General features: G+C 37.9%; 2 protein-coding genes across 3 annotated transcripts in view; one reads left to right on the top strand and one right to left on the bottom strand.

Annotated features, from left to right (window-relative positions):
• Positions 1–16,659, bottom strand: part of LOC114461451 (uncharacterized) — a 67,673-nt gene that overhangs the window by 3,066 nt on the left and 47,948 nt on the right. Inside the window, exons 1-2 of one of the 2 annotated variants that reach the window (XM_028443528.1) lie at positions 7,235–7,352; positions 840–1,055 (exon numbers count right to left, since the gene is read on the bottom strand). In XM_028443528.1, coding sequence (XP_028299329.1) covers positions 840–1,055; positions 7,235–7,311 — 293 coding nt within the window. In that variant the 5' untranslated portion in view covers positions 7,312–7,352. Of the gene's footprint in view, positions 1–839; positions 1,056–7,234; positions 7,353–16,659 lie in introns of those variants that run through there. The other variant, XM_028443537.1, reaches the window with a different exon arrangement.
• The window catches only part of dchs2 (dachsous cadherin-related 2), a 41,950-nt gene continuing 28,690 nt past the window's right edge, over positions 3,400–16,659 (top strand). The window contains exons 1-4 of the mRNA XM_028443507.1: positions 3,400–5,386; positions 9,808–9,999; positions 10,080–10,311; positions 13,024–13,260. Of these exons, the coding sequence (XP_028299308.1) occupies positions 3,641–5,386; positions 9,808–9,999; positions 10,080–10,311; positions 13,024–13,260 (2,407 nt within the window). The 5' untranslated portion in view covers positions 3,400–3,640. The remainder of the gene's footprint in view (positions 5,387–9,807; positions 10,000–10,079; positions 10,312–13,023; positions 13,261–16,659) is intronic.

The raw sequence follows: 16,659 nt of genomic DNA, 5'->3' as shown, positions 1-16,659 counted from the left end.
TTTCAATTATCCATATTCAATTACAATTCTATTAAAATTACAGTGACCAGCATTTTTTCAATTTACAATTAAATTAAAATGTTTTTTTGCTGGATATTCTTTAGATTCACAATTACTTCAATTCTAATTTGTTTTATCCAAATAACTGTAACAATTTACCCCAAAAATTTTGAATAAGATCTAATTTTGTGTTGAAATGGGATGTAATGAAAACCCAAGTTGCCATTAAAATTGACTTTGTATATTAATTAAAATTGTGAAGTCAATTATTTTATTCAATTACAATTCTATTACGAGGAGATCACAAATTTTCTTTTCAAATACATTTTCAATTGTGATTACTATGTAGTTGTAAATTGTAATGAATTATCAGTTACACAATTTCAATTACAATTGACCCCAAGCCTGACACACCAGGGTTGGGGTCAACTACGTTTTTTAATTACAATTATGTTTTAAATTATCCAATTGTTCAATTACAATTCAATATTTTATTTGTATTTTTATTAATGCTAGAAGTTCTTTAGAATGGAAATCACAATTATTTACAATAATACACATGTATAAGCCAAAGAGCTGTAACAATTTTCCCATTTTTTTTTTTTTTTGTTTGTCTTTTTAATTTAAGTTTAAATGAGATGTTAAAAAAAATTGGCAGTTACATTTTTTAAAGTTAATTATTCTAATTCTGTGACTAATAAATCACATTTATTTTCAAATACATTTTCAATTACGATTACTATGTAATTGTATTTAATTATCAGGTACACATTTTAAATTACAGTTGATCCCCAGCCTGACACACACACACACACACACAGTTTTTAAACTCTGCTTACGCATCATTGATGTTCCCAGTCACTCCTCCTTCGATGTCCATCCACACCATCAGACCATCATCTCTCAGACGGTCGTAGATCTTCTTCACCAGAGCCTGGTCGTCCCACTGATACGAGAGCATGATGTGAGGAGACATTTTGTTAACTTTTTTAAAGTTTTCCTCTGAAGTCACTGAGAAATGGTGACAATGATCCCTGAGTCGGTTCCTACAGCGACTGGAGCAAACAAAGAAAGAATCAGCAGCACTGTGATGTTGTTTGTTTGTTCACATGGTTACATGTTGCCTAAGAACTGGACCTGCATCAGACCTCAGTGGGAGGACTGGAGACGTTTGTTTGGAGGTGAAATACTTTGAAGATATTTAATCTAATAAAAAGTGGATTTGTTGGAGTAAGATATTCTGCATGGCTGATCACTCTAATTCCTTTCTTTAGTTAATAGGAAAATATGTTGTATATTAGTTTTATAGGTATTTCCACACACTAACTTAGGTATGGTCATTTTTGACTTTTACTCTATCACTATTATAACATTTCTCTTCCTGATACATCTGTCCAAAGCGAACAGTCTCACACCCAAAGGATTCAATTGCAGCCACAAAATGTACTAATATTGTCCATAACTTAAAGCTGGGGTGTGTAGACTGCTCTAGTTTGATCTTTTAAAAAAGTTAAAATGCACAGATAGAATTTTTTTTCAAGGGTGTGATGATGATGATGTCATGATTTGGTTTTAATTCTAGACTGGCTCTGTTTTTTTGATCTATTTGCAAAGAGACATTTTATTTATTTATTGCCTTTCAAAAGGGGGGAAAAATGGCTCATTTATGTTATTTTTTATTTAAATTTTTTCATATTCCCATTTTGTTGAAACTGTCACACCCATGAGAGTGAGTAAGTATGTACGTATGCCCAGAGATAAAGTCAATTAAAAGACATGGCTATTTGTTTTCTAACTGTAATTTCTGTGTCTTTTTCCCCTTTCCAAACTATCGTATCATTATTGTGAGCCCATTATCGTATCGTATCATCCCACCGCTAGAATGAGCGATATTGTTGTGGGTGTGAAACTGAATAATTAATAATCACCAATAGGGGGAGCCAGCAGAACACTCCATGGACTCCTTTTAACCCAGATGACAGTTTTTCTCAGTCACTTTGGTGCTTTTCTCACATCAGAATAAACATCTTTCATAACTATTAGTTCAACCTCCACAACATTTAGTCATTTGTGCCCATCATAGTAGCAATTTATCTTTTCTCTGAACCAACTGCAAATGCTTTTAGACATTTATCAGTTGCTTTCATACAATTATCTGCAGTTTTAAGAAATGATCATTTTCTTATGTCATGTCAGTCAAAATGAACTATACCTGTGGATGCAATAAAACTACTGGTCTTCATTTCATTGCTTGAGTCATTACATACAAAATTGTTGAACGAGTTGTCAAATTGTGCCAAGAAAATTTTATACCTTTCTTTGTCATTTTTTCCTGGAAACATCTCTTAAACTGAGCAAGGGATGATATTTGTTGTGATGTAGATGAAAATATGTGACCAGACAGACAGACAGACAGACACACGGACAGACACACAGACAGACAGACACACAGACAGACAGACAGACACACGGACAGACAGACAGACAGACAGACAGACACACAGACAGAAAGACAGACAGACAGACAGACACACAGACAGACAGACAGACAGAAAGACACACACACAGACAGACAGACAGACAGACAGACAGACAGACACACACACACACAGACAGACAGACAGACAGACAGAAAGACAGACAGACAGACAGACAGACAGACAGACAGAAAGACAGACAGACACAGACAGACGGACAGGGAGGTCTGGATGTGCCAGAATGATTTACCTATGTACAGTTACTATTACAGTATATTGTTCACATATGTGCACAGCTCTATCAAAAGGCTGTTTCTTATGTATGTTCTAAATAAGTGACTAGTGTATTTTTCTTTGGCACAAATGCTGTAGAACTGCAAAGATCATGTACAGTAAAAATGTGTAACTTCACTGTAGTTTTCAAATGTTTGCACAAGTAGTGTATAGTGCTGTCTTTACCATTTTCAGGTAGAGTCACTGAATTCTGGCCTTTTTTTTCTCTCTCATTGGAAAACACTGAGAAAATAAAGTGTCATAATGAAAACATGACAAAGCCATTTGACCACCTTGTTCATAAACGATGGTGTCAATATTTCTCATTTACATGAATACTTGATTTTGAGGAATGGATTATCCATTTAGGGCACGTGACGTGCTTTTGCAGGTGATCCACTAGGTTTTGCAGTTTGTACTAATGACATATGTTAATAGTGATGTGAGAAAAGCACCAAAGCTACTGATCAACACTAGTGTGAAGCCATGTTCTCACAGGTGGAGGCGTTACGCAGTTACCCTTTGATCTCACACACACACACACACACACACACACACGAGTTAATCTCGCGACCTAATTAAATCTTAAACAATCAGAGCCGCAGATGGCAATGATAAGCGCGTGCCAGTGTTTAGTGCGCGCGCACAGTGCTCCGCTCCCGCGCTGTGTCTGTGGACAACTGCGTGAGCGCCCGTGCATGAAGATGTTTGGATTTCCAGTCTCTAAAAGTGACGCCACACACTGCTGAGGTGTTCCAATGGACGGGTTTCCTGTGCGTAAAGACGCACGGTGACTTCTGGAAACTTCTATGAAGTCTCTGAGGTTTTGGACTTGGACGTATAGAATTATGTAGTTGACCGCGACCTTTCCCAACCAGGACCTGTAATCCATGAGGAGAAGAGGAATGGGTTTCTATAGAGACTCAGTCTGGCTCCTCAGGACGCTTTCCCTGTTCCTTCTTTGCGCGCAGACGCAAGGGCAGGTGTTCAACCTGACGCTGTCTATCAAAGAGGGCCTGCCTGCAAAAACCATCGTTGGAGATCTGGGAGCAGGTTTAAGCAGGCCAAGCACTGGGTTCTTCATCTCAGAGAGCAGAGACTCATATGTGTTCAGAGACTTGGAGATAGACGCAGACACGGGCATCATCTCCACGGCTGTGGTCCTGGACAGAGAAAGCAGGGATAAGTATGAGTTTGTGGCTGCCACCCTCACAGGGGAGATGATCAAAGTGAAGATCGAGGTGAAAGATGTGAACGACCACTCTCCTGTGTTCCCATCCTCAGAGGTCAGGTTGGAGATCTCTGAGTTGAGTCCACCAGGAAGTCGTTTTCAGCTAGAAGACGCCAAAGACCAGGATGAGGCTGAGTTTGGTACGCAGGGTTACAGGATCACAGAGAGAGAGATGGTGGACTACTTCCACTTGGAATATCGCAGTGAACCTGCTGACCACCCAAGCCTGGATCTCATCCTCAGTAGGAAACTAGACCGAGAGACTCAGGACTTCTATTCTCTAACTATCGAGGCCTTTGATGGAGGGAAACCAGCCAGGACAGGTTCCCTTCAGGTCAACATCCACATCCTGGATGAGAATGATAACCCTCCTATCTTCAACCAGACTGAATATCACACCTCTGTGCGTGAGGATACCCCCGTCATGTCTGCCCTGTGTCAGGTCTACGCCACTGACTTAGACCTGGATAACAATGGTAGAATCACTTATGAGATCAACAGGAGGCAAAGTGACCTGAACGAGGTTTTCTTCCTCAATGACACCACTGGAGTCGTTTACCTCAACAAGCCTCTGGATTTTGAGTCTCGGGCCTTTCACGAGTTGATCATCAGTGCGAGAGACAACGGGGCTCAGCCTGAGTTCAGCAGCACCTTCGTTGGCATCAAGGTTCTTAATGTCAACGATAACAGTCCGACTATTAACGTGCTGTTCCTCAGTGAAGCAGGAGACGCAGTGGTTTCTGAGGCCGCAGTGATCGGGGATTACGTTGCCAGGATCTCAGTGACAGACCCTGACCTGGATGGTGGCAGGGTCGCTGTCTCACTGGAGGGTGGAGATGGGAAGTTCACCCTGAAACAGACGGATCATTTTTTGTACGCTTTGTGTGTGAGCTCTGAGCTGGACAGAGAAGAAGCTGATCTGTATGAGCTGAAGGTGCGAGCATCAGATTTGGGGAGCCCTCCCCTGAGCAGTGAGACCGTTCTTCTCCTGAAAGTGTTGGACACCAATGACTGCCATCCTGTGTTTGACAACAACGTGTACACCATTAGCATTCCTGAGGATGCCCCTGTAGATAGCTCCATAGTGCAGATACAAGCTCGGGATGCAGATGAAGGGGTCAACTCAGACGTCAGATACTCCATCCCTAAGTCCAGCCAGGACAGCCTGGTCCACATAGACCCAGAGTCAGGTCTGATCACCACTGCAGCAGCTCTGGACTGGGAAACACAGGCAGAGGTTAGGTTTCTGGTGGTGGCAACAGACGGAGGAGAACCTGCTCTGTCGTCCACAGCCACGGTTACTGTCCTGGTCCAGGACGTCAACGACAACGAGCCCGTGTTTCATCAGCAGCTTTACAACGTGGCCATACAGGAGCACAGGGATGTGGGCAGCTGCTTCTTACAAGTAGGTGTAGAACATTCAAAGCTACACATTCATTTATTATTATTTAATAAAGCAAAGGATTACATTTTTCATTGGCTGAAGAATGTGTATCCACCCATGACTCGGGGGCCATATCCGGCCCTTTGGAATATCCAATTTGGCCCGCAGGAGAAAGTAAAAATGACAGAGAAAACATGAATTATTATGTAAATGAAACTGATATCACACAATTTCAGTCCTTTTTTAAGGTTAAACAACTTAAAATTCTTAAAAAAAATCTTCAGTTTTCCTCAAGTTTTGACATATTTCCTTTAATTAAATAGAAATTGGTCACAAAATCTGGGAAACTCAAAGTGAAGAGTCTGTTGGGACTGATATATGTCACTTATTGCAGATATGGTCGATTTCATACATATTTTGTGTTTTACGTAGTGTAAACTAGGGCACTATAGAGGGTTTTCACGGCGTGTCATCAAACCGGACGTGGCCATATTGGAGGTACTCAGCAGGTAAACAAAGCAGATCGAAAGGAAATGGTGAATTATTGCTGTGTTTTTGGCTGTACCAAGTAGTCAGACGGTGAAAAACATTTGGAGTTTCATAGAGTTATAACAAATCAGGGAAAACAATATCAAAAGTTATCAAAAGAAAAGAGGCGCTTGTGGCTAACGAAGCTAAACCAGAATCTACGAAGCAAAAATCTAGACAACATCCACATTTGTTCAGGTAAGTGAATTGTTGATTGCAGCGGCTCTTAACTCATTTACTAGTGTGATGATAAGAATATAATTCATATCAAGCTACTGTATGTGGCATTATTGACTTCATATAATCACATTTAATGGTCTGCTACAGTAGCAACACAGTTCTTAAAATGTAGAGCTAAAATGTGCTGTATTTCTCATTGTATTCCAGGTAAAAGGTCTGACCTTTATCTAAAGGATGACCCAGATTGGGTTAGGGTTAAAACCAGGTAGTTGACGATTTCAGGATACGCAACAGACGGAAGACTCTCCGGGTCCAAGACGAGGGAGTCAACTATATTGCATTTTGAGGAGTTTTTCTGTGGTTTCGTGCATTTGTTACTCGCATTGTTTTCCGCCGAGTGCCTCCAATATGGCCGTGCATCTGGGTTACTACCCAGAATGTGACATATGTGGAAACCCTCTAATATACATCATAGGGAACCCCCAAAATACCCACTCCCACATTCAGGGAGAACATGTAAACTATCCAGATGTATTAAACTTTTTTTCTGCAGTATTAATATGAATTAATTACAACTTTGACTCTCCAACACAAAAACTTGATAAATTGTGAATATTTGCCACTTTAAATATTAAATATTGTGAAATAAAAAAAATGAAAGTAATCAAAAGTTTTGAAAATGTATTTAATATATACATTTGAAAATATATATAATAATAATACATATGCAGCCATTTTTTTTAAATATTAAAAAACGTCTCATTGATAAGCAAATGCCTTATAGCCAGCTTTTTTCAGTTAAATGTGTTTGTTATAATCTGAGTCAAATAAAATGTATTCAAATATTTAGGGGGGAAAATAAATGAAAATGATTTACATATTTAGTGCTAGCATTAATATAAAAGTTTAAAAATAATAATAATTTGGGGGGAAACATGGTGGTGTAGTGGTTAACACTGGTTCCCAGAGCTGGAGACCTTAGTGTGGTGTGTTTGCATGTTCTCCATATGCCTGCGTGGGTTTCTTTTCCACAGTATCAAACACATGATTGGTTGATTGGGATCTCTAAGTTGATTCTGAATGAGAATAGAAGTCATACTGTATGGATCCTTCCCTCTGAGTCTAATGATTCTCATCTCATGAAACAAAAGCCGTCCTCACTGTGTTTGCACAAAGGGGTCAGTGTTATTCCTGATGACACACCATGCAGCACTGTGTTGTTGATATGACTGAATCATAGGCTGACACCAGCCTGGCACAAACTGAAGTCTGCTCGAAAAGTCCAGTTTCTGCAAATAGGATTAATGTGTCACTGAGTTCCCTGAATCGTAAGCACACACTACTTACAGTATACACTATAAAAGCCTCAACTCATCCATGCTTAAACACACTAAAGGGATCAGAGATAGAATTAACCAGGAAGTTACAACTCCATGTACAAATCAACTCTTTATAACTGTATTTTAAGTGTGTTTTCTTTCATTTAAGGTTAATATTCTGCACTTTTGTTTGACACCTATTCAGTCCTCGCCCAACAACTGTTGAAGTTCTCTTTGATCAGAGTTCATAAACTGAAGTGATCTCACCATTTATGGCTGGAAAGTTAACGCTCCGTCTGATGTATTTACAGTCACATTCACCTCCTTTTATTTTCCTTTGGGGTCAGAGTCCAAATGTTGACAGAGGAGTAGTTTTATGAGTGATAGTAAGACTTTTCTTTGTTTATTTTAGTTGTTGTTGTTTTACTTTTTTTTACTTTAAATGCAAAAGAAAATAAATAAATCAAAGTTAATTTATTTGTTTCATTCAAGAGCATAGATTTTATTGCAATATGTCACTACCTTGGTAAAATATCATTATGACCACTCTATTTAGTTTTATACATTTTTCCGTGGAATTTGATTGATTTATTTTTCACATTCTACTTGAAATTTTAAAATAAGTTTTTATTTATTTTATGTATTTTTATTTTTTTTATTTAATATGTTAAATATATATATATTTTCTAATTTTTTTAAATTTTTTTTTTTTTTAAGAGTCAATTTGAAAAATATTGTATTTTAATACCATTGTCTTGATGATTTTAACTCTCAAGATTAAATAATTATAAAATTGCATTTAAAATTTGGATGGGTTAATAAGTTATTTTAATTTAATTTATGATTATTTTTTTAAGTGACAAATAGAATTTTTAATGAATGATTCTTGCTGTGGTGGTTCCTTTGTGTGAGTAACTCTTCAAAGTTAATCAGCATTACCATGTGAAACCTTTTGAATGTTTTTTTTTAATGATTTATTTGTTTATTTGATTAGGATCGTGTTTATTAAATGGCCTATATATCATGCTAAATCAACTTTTTGGATATTTTAACCTTGTTACAATGTTCATTCCTTATTAAAAATACCCACTAATTATTATTGGGCTTCCTTTCTCCATCTCTGAGCAATCCTCAATAATCCTGCTCTCTGAGCTGCTGCTCTGTCCTCTTCTGAAAAACAAGCTTTTGTGACATCACAAAAGTCTGAACCGCCCCCTCCAGGAAGTGCCTGCTGCTGGCTGCGCCTCCACAGTGAACATACACGCCCACTGTCTCAAAGCTAAAGGCATACGAGCTACATACAAGAAATGTCTTCTCTGCATTGAACTCCACCCTGAGGAGCAGTGGGTAGCAACAGTGTAGAACCAAAGGAGCAGTTCCATTTTTAGTATCTGTTATATCGCCTCGTATCGCCTTTGACTTTATCTGACGTGTTTGTGCCACAATGCGACGCAGCGGTTGGACAAAACTAATGAATCACCTTATAAGGACCATTCCTGTAGTTAATGGAGATAAGGAGAAGAAAGTGACTTAGCAGCTTAACACTCTGGTGTTTAAAGCAGCTGATCTCCGCTGCTGCTGCTGCTGCTGTGATAAACACAGCCTGAAGCGCTGAGACAGACTCACAATCACAATAGCCGCTTAAATATCCATGTGTTACTGTAATGTGCAGTTTTTTGGCTGAAAACAAAAACAACACTGTGTTGATAGCAAAAAGGAAATCGCTTTGGTGATCACTACAGACACGCCCACTCATTGAGTGGGCGTGTCTGTCGACACTCCAAAAGAGCCCATTTTTAGAACTGCTCAGAAAGTGACTTTTCAGAGGCGAAAACTAAAAATAAACCTGAAATACTATGTTGTTGGGGTTCTTAGAACAAATGGAAATGGGTGAAAAATAGCATGATACCTGACCTTTAATGTACAGCCGAAATTGTAAATACACTGGATTTAGCTAAATGCTAATTTCCATTCGTAGTCCCATGTGTAGGGCAGTGTTTCTCAAATGGCGGTAAGTGTACCTCTAGGGGTACGCGTTGGCATTACAGGGGGTACTTGAGAGAGAAAGAGAGGGAATAGAAAATTAACAAATAAAGCTTCAGTCTTGGTCCCACCTCATGTGCCACTAAATCAGTGTTTTTCAACCTTTGAGTTGTATTTAAAAAATAAAAATTAAATCTTTTTTTTAATTAAAACAACACAGAATCTTAAACAACTGTATTTCTATACTTTCACTTTGTGAAATATAAATCTAGTTCAACTAAAATGCAATAAAAAAGAAGAGAAAAAACAGAAGAGAAAAGGGTGAGTGTGTGGTTGATCAGGAGGTGTTGGATGTGGCCTGTTCTTCTTTCTTGGTTATTGTTGTGTTCATGTTGCCTCACTAAAGACACGCCCTAATGTGGCTCTTCACAGGTGACGGCCACGGATGCTGACAGCCCTGTGTTTGGCTCGTTGCTCTACTCTCTGTCCGATGGGTTTGACAGACACGACAAACACCCCTTCTTCCAAGTGGACCCCCACACAGGAGAGCTCTGTGTCTCACATGATATCGACCGGGATACAGGACAGACTTTCCACGACATCCTGATCAGAGCTGAAGATCCAGTGAGTACCTCACACTCACTGCGTCACTACAATGTGATCAGATGGAGTAAGATCACATTTCCTGTTTCTTGTGTTTCCAGGGCGGCCTGAGTGCTCAGACCTACGTGCACATTGAGATCACTGACCTCAATGATAACAGTCCAGAGTTCCATCCTGAGGAGTACACTGTAAGCATCAGCAGCCATGCACCACCTGGCACTGAGATCGTTAACGTCATTGCCACCGACCGAGACTCTGGCAGCTTTGGACGGGTCACGTACGACATCCTCCCAGGGGACGACTCCAGGCTGTTTGCACTGGATAAACACACAGGTACAGGAGTGGTAACACAGTTTAATGTAAGCCCCAACATTAGTTCTCAAACTGCTTGAATAATTTGTCAGTCCTCGTGTCATGTGTCCATTCACTGACCTGTAAATACCTCTGTAGGTTGGCAGTGTAGTATGCTTTAGGGATAAAGGATGCCTTAGGTTAAGTAAAGCCTCTTGATTTGATTGTGAGTGTCACTGCTCAGCAGGAGACATGCAGGAAGCTAACTGAGGTGGGAGGAGTTTCGTGCTCTACCACCTGGTAATACAAAGTTAAACTGAAAACAAGGAAAGCTTTATTCCTCTGCTAATGTGTTTCCTTTTGTTTCACTAAAATATTCCTTTAATCTGAATGTACCATCAGGACATAGAGCTATGCTTGCAGCCAAAAACAAATGTTCTGGGAATAATAATAATAATAATAATTATTATTATTATTATTATTATTATTATTATTATTATTATTATTGTTGGATTTTTTTTCACTTACCTAATCATTTATTAATGTGTGCGACTGTGGATAAGTGGTAGAGTGGGTCGTCCAGTAACCGAATTGTTGGGGGTTCAAATCCCGCTCTATCCGAGTTATTGACGTTGTGTCCTTGCGCAAGGCACTACCACGTTGCCTTGTATGAATTGTGCATGAATGTTGGTGGTGGTCAGAGGGGCTTTAGGAGCGAAATGGAAGCCACGCTTCTTTCTGTCAGTCTACCCCAGGGCAGCTGTGGCTACATTGTAGCTTACCACCACCGGTATGACTGTGTGAATGAATAATGGTTAACGTGCTCTTTGAGCCTCCTCGAAAAAAAGCGCTCTAGAAATCCAAGCCATTATTATAAATTTTAGTGTGTTCATATTAAATAATATAGTTGTGGGAGTAGTGATATAGATTTCTTTTTTTAAATTCAAAATCAGGCCCCGACATGACACCAAAATATCTCATATATTAAAGTTTTAGGACAATATCTCACATTTACACGCTATTTTTTTTGGAAAACGGGTAACTGAATGTCCAGGAGTTGTAGCTAAGGGACGAATCCGTCCAATTTTGCTCATGTTTTTATTCATAATTAGGGATAGACTGATATGGATTTTTTAGGGCCGATACCGATTTTTTTTTTTCCATCAGCCTTAGCCGATGACCAATATCTTGTGGAAAATAAGTTTTGCTTCCAATAAGCTTAATTGAGGCATCTGTTTATTTGTTTTTGCTGATAGCAAAACAAATCACGTTTATATAGAAATTTTTTTTTATGTTACAAAATTATAAAAAGCATTTAAACATTGTTTTAAATTATATTTGAAACAATTAAAATCAAGAAACAAAAATAAAACACAAAATACAAACTCAAAAATGTTAATTACTACTAATTAGTTTTCTTAAATTTTAGAGCACTCATTTTTAGGATTAGTATTTAATAACCTTAGCCATCCCTATATACTGAAATATGTTAAAAACACTAAAAAGAGAAGCATAACTGTTACTTCTGTAGACTACGAGGCTGCAGAAACCTAGTGCAGAAAAAGTTAGAAAATAGTACTATTGTAGAAATCCTGCAGTCAACATCTGCACTGACCAAATATAATCAGCTGTTTTGTGTGAGCATTGTCGCTGTTTTTTAAATAGTTAAGTATTTATTATCCCCGCCACAAAGCGTGAAAGGGGATATAGGTTTGAACTCTGTGCGTCCGTCTGTGTGTCTGTCTGTGTTAAAGGGGACAGCTTTTCTCAGAAACGGTTTAAGATAAAATAACCAAATTCCTTGATGGAGTTCAGAAATTAGAGGCGCACAATATTTTTTTCTCGAGTTACTGCCCTTTTTCCATTTTCACTCTGTTCGAGGCATCTTCAAAGGGGACAGCTTTTCTCAGAAACCGGTTAAAATACGATAACCACATTTGTTGTGTGGCTTCAGGGTATCAATACCTTGATCAAGTTCGAAAATGAGAAGCACGCAATTAATTTTTTCGGAGTTATTGCCTTTGTTCTGTTTTATAGACTGTTTGAGGTATCTTCAAAGAGGACAGCTTTTCTCAGAAACCGTATAAGATACGATAACCAAATTTTGTGTGTGGCTTCAGGGTATCAATACCTTGATGGAGTTCGAAAATTAGAAGCGCACAATCATTTTTTCTCAAGTTATTGCCCTTTTTTTTTTTTTTTTACTCAGTTGAGGCATCTTCAAAGGGGACAGCTTTTCTCAGAAACGGTTTAAGATACGATAACCAGATTTGTTGTGTGGCTTCAGGGTATCAATACCTTGATGGAGTTTGAAAATGACAAATGAGCAATTGTTTTTTCCGGAGTTATTGCACTTGTTCTGTTTTTCTTTACTCTGTTCGCAGTATCTTTAAAGGGGACAGTTTTTCTTAGAAACTCTTTAAGATAGTTAGTAATTTTATGTTTATTTTCTTATGTATACATCTAAGTTCTTAGATTTAAGACATTTAGGAAAAGGTTCTGAGTTATAATGACAACCAATCTGGTGGGGGATGTTGCTGACTATGTCTTCTTGTCTTATTATTTAATGGTTTTCTCTATTGATAAGCAGTGAATAAGCTGAGTTTATTTGAGAGTTTAATGTCTGTGAGCAACAGAATGTTGTAAACTAAAAAAAAAAGACACCTAAATGTTGCAGATATTGATTTACATTGATATTTCTTCCCGTTTTGTATTTTTTTATGTTATTTTGATGGACCTGCCTTTGATCTTTAGGAATGCTTTACCTCACATCTGACCTGAAGCACCTGGGTGCAGCCAATGTAAAGCTGTCTATAACAGCCCAGGATGGTGGGGGTTTGACCTCTGTCAGACCTGCGGAGGTCACCATCAACATTGTCCACAGTGCACAGGCTCCAGCTGTGTTTCAGAGGGCCCGCTACACCTTTACGGTGCCTGAAGACACGCCGCTCGCCACTTCTGTCGGGACGGTAAAGGCCGTCGATCCAACCGGTAAGTGAAGATCACGATAGGGCAGCTTTTGTTTTCTGTGACGAGTAGCCTTTAAGTACATAATGAAACGCTGTGTCATGCTGCATTGCTGCCAGTGTGAACTCACACACCCTGAGATTTGAGCCTCTGTCGGTCAGTGAGGCAGCTGTCAGTCAGGGATCAGAACAGCAGGAAGGAAAGGGATTTTCTTAGAGATTTAGAGACCGTATTCTTTAGGACACAAAGTAGCACATTATAAAAAATGATCATATTTGAAAAAAAAAATTGAATCATTGGAATAAATATATAAATAAGCAGCAAAAATCAGTCATGGATCATTACAAAACAAAGATCATTGAATGTTTTTGATTTAAAGAAATTCTTTAGTTCTTATTTAAAGAAAATGTCAGACACAAACATCTACCAATTTCACAACATTTTGATTAGTTTCCCTTATCAATGCACTCCATTCAGTCTCTAATGAACTGATTATTGGAGACTGTGGAGTTTTCCTGCTCAGAATGTGGTGACAAAAAGATCAGCCAGGATTTTAGAAAGATAAAGTCAAACTGTAATAGGAAAGTTAAAACTGAAATAAGTGTTTCTTTAGACCAGTGTTTCTCAAATGGGGGTACATGTACACCTAGGGGTACGCAATGGCTCTACAGCGGGTATTTTAAAGAGAGAGAGTAGGAAATTAACAAATAAAAGCAATAAAAATGTGAGCTTTTTGTATTGTTCATTTTTAGGTAAAAAATGCTAATCATAATAATGATGATGGAAATTATTCTGATTAAAGCATGAAGTGAAAATACAAGAGTCAGTCTTGGTCATACACCAGGCGGAAGATGACCGGAAATGATAAAAACTATAGAAATAAACGTATTCATGAGACACTAAATACTCATTCCACTTATTTACAAAATCAGATTCTTTAAAATGTGTCTTTTCACTAATTCCTTCATTATAATCTATAGTTGTTTTTACATAGTATTCCAAGCAAAATGTTGTAGTCAGAGTCAGACAAAGGGGGTACTTGATTCAGAAATAAGAGAAAGGGGGTATTTGAGCTTAAAAACGTTGGTCTCACCAACTGGTCTCACCCTGGGACCCACATCGTACCACAGTCACATGTCGCTACTTACTTTTTTTTTTTTTTAGAATTCAACCAACCAAATTAAGTTTTTCTTTTTAAAGCATAAATCTATATATTTTCCTGTGCAACATGAATTTAACAGCATGCCTGTCAAAAGAAAAGTTTCTTTCAAAATAAAAGACAAGTCCAACATGAGATGATGTCCGCGACCCACCCAGTACACGTCTGCGACCCACTCTTGGGTCCCAACCCACCAGTTGAGAATCGCTCCTATAGAGTGTATCATTGTTTTTGAGGACCAAAGGCAGCACATAAATACATGATTTATCTTGACAGATGTATTAGAAGTTGCTTCCATTAAATACATGAAAAGGTGAGCAGCCACAATTATGGGTTATTCTATAATCACACACACACACATGCACGCACACACACACATGCACACACACACACACACACGCACGCGCACGCTAACTGAAACAGTTGGACAGTATGTTGTGTGTCAAAACTCCAGACCACACGTTGTCGTCACAGCTGTTTTTTTTATTGTACACTTAATATATAAAAATATAACCGATAAATGTAAAAAAAAGATATTTTAAATACTAAAAGTGTAATAGTTTTCTGTTAGGTTCAGGTTTCCATTTTCCAAATTATGGTTTTTGCATTTCCCAACAATTTTGTGAATTTATTTTACAAATTAGAATAGAATAAAAAAAAATTCCATAATATAATATGTGGCTCAGACATTTCACACATAAGTTGTAATAAACAAGTTTTTATATATTTGGGTTCATGTTTCTCTTTTGTTTTCCCAAACAGGCACTAGTCCCATGTTGTCCAGAATGATCATGTTATAGTTTTCTGCTTTGCTCATTGTATTCATTCAATAGGTAAACCACTCCGAGACGGTCACTTAAGGCGACTTAGTCACTTAACAGATTAACACTTCACCTTAAAGCACAAACAGGCCTGTTTGACTGGGTCCTTAAGCTCTCTGTGTGTTTCAGTACAGTGAACTCTTCACGGATTAATGAGACCCCCCAACGAGAACTGTAATTACTTAATAGTGCTTTGTCTGTCCAATTTGTTTGTGTGTGGACACAACTATCAAAAATATACTCCTACATAATAGGTAATAATTTGGGGTTTGTAGGTTGGTTTACTTTTTGCCAGGCTGTAGATTCATTTTACTATTATGCTCAACAAATCCTCAAAAATACCATCATATTTGTACACCTAGATGTTTTTGGATTTATGTATGGTATGAATTTTAAATAAATAACATTTTTATTTAACATTTTTACGACCGGATTATTTAAATGCAGTCATTACACATTTGTTTATGATTAAAACATATGTCATAACTTTTGTCTGTTCAGGAGTTTGAATTGTAACTGATCATTAGTCCTTTAACTCTTTAATGATGCAAAACATTTCAACTCGTCAGTGAAATAATGGGCTTCTGTTATTGCAGTTTGCACTAAACTTTGACAGAGAACCAAAACAGAGATTTCCCATTTTATTTTCAGTTTGGAATTAGTTTTTGCTTATTTGCACATAGCTACTTGTATGAAAAAATGTTTTTTAAAATGAAAACTTTCATTAACCAAAGCCAGATAAAGTCATATTCATATTGCTTTATTATTTATTAGCAGGAAACATAATCACTCATGGGCAGAAAAAAGCGTGAACAGAATCTCTTTTAAGTACCCAAATTCTATTTCCTTTAATGGTTGGATTCACAGCCACTAAATAAAACCTAAGAGTGTTATTAAATCTATGCCGTCAATACATTCTAAGGGAAATTTTAAGTATTGGGTCATATCTTTTTACTGATTCTGCGCTTTAAATTTGGACCTACTCAATCGTTACTAATGGTGATATAAATATCTTCCAAGCCTTTAAAGTGTCAATGATCACGGTACAGATTTGGTGCTTGCCGGAGGTTTGCGCTCTCTGGGGCAGATTCACTAAGATCTGAAATAAACGGTGGTAATTCAGTTGCTTCCCTAAATACTTTAGTGACGCAGTTTCCTCACCTGCTGTGCAGAATTCACTAAGATTGCAGCAATGATTAGTGCACGTGCAGAACTGGTGTAGACCGCCCTTATTTACAGTAAATGAGCGTTTTGTACGTGTTGAACATCAAGGGGTGTGCAAAAGAGAAAATAAAACTTTGAAGCAGCAGAATTGGAGATGTTAGTAGAGGAAATAATTAAAAAAAAAAGATGAATTACAGCAGATAGATAGATATTCTTTATTTATTCCTGCAGTGGAGAAATGTGCGTGGATGTGACTGTGAGTGATGGATGGGTGCATGC

The sequence above is a fragment of the Gouania willdenowi genome, chromosome 1, assembly GCF_900634775.1.
Source record: "Gouania willdenowi chromosome 1, fGouWil2.1, whole genome shotgun sequence".
In the NCBI taxonomy this organism is placed as follows: domain Eukaryota; kingdom Metazoa; phylum Chordata; class Actinopteri; order Blenniiformes; family Gobiesocidae; genus Gouania; species Gouania willdenowi.
The sequence above is the reverse complement of the archived record's forward strand: the minus strand, read 5'-3'. Positions and strand labels throughout refer to the sequence as shown.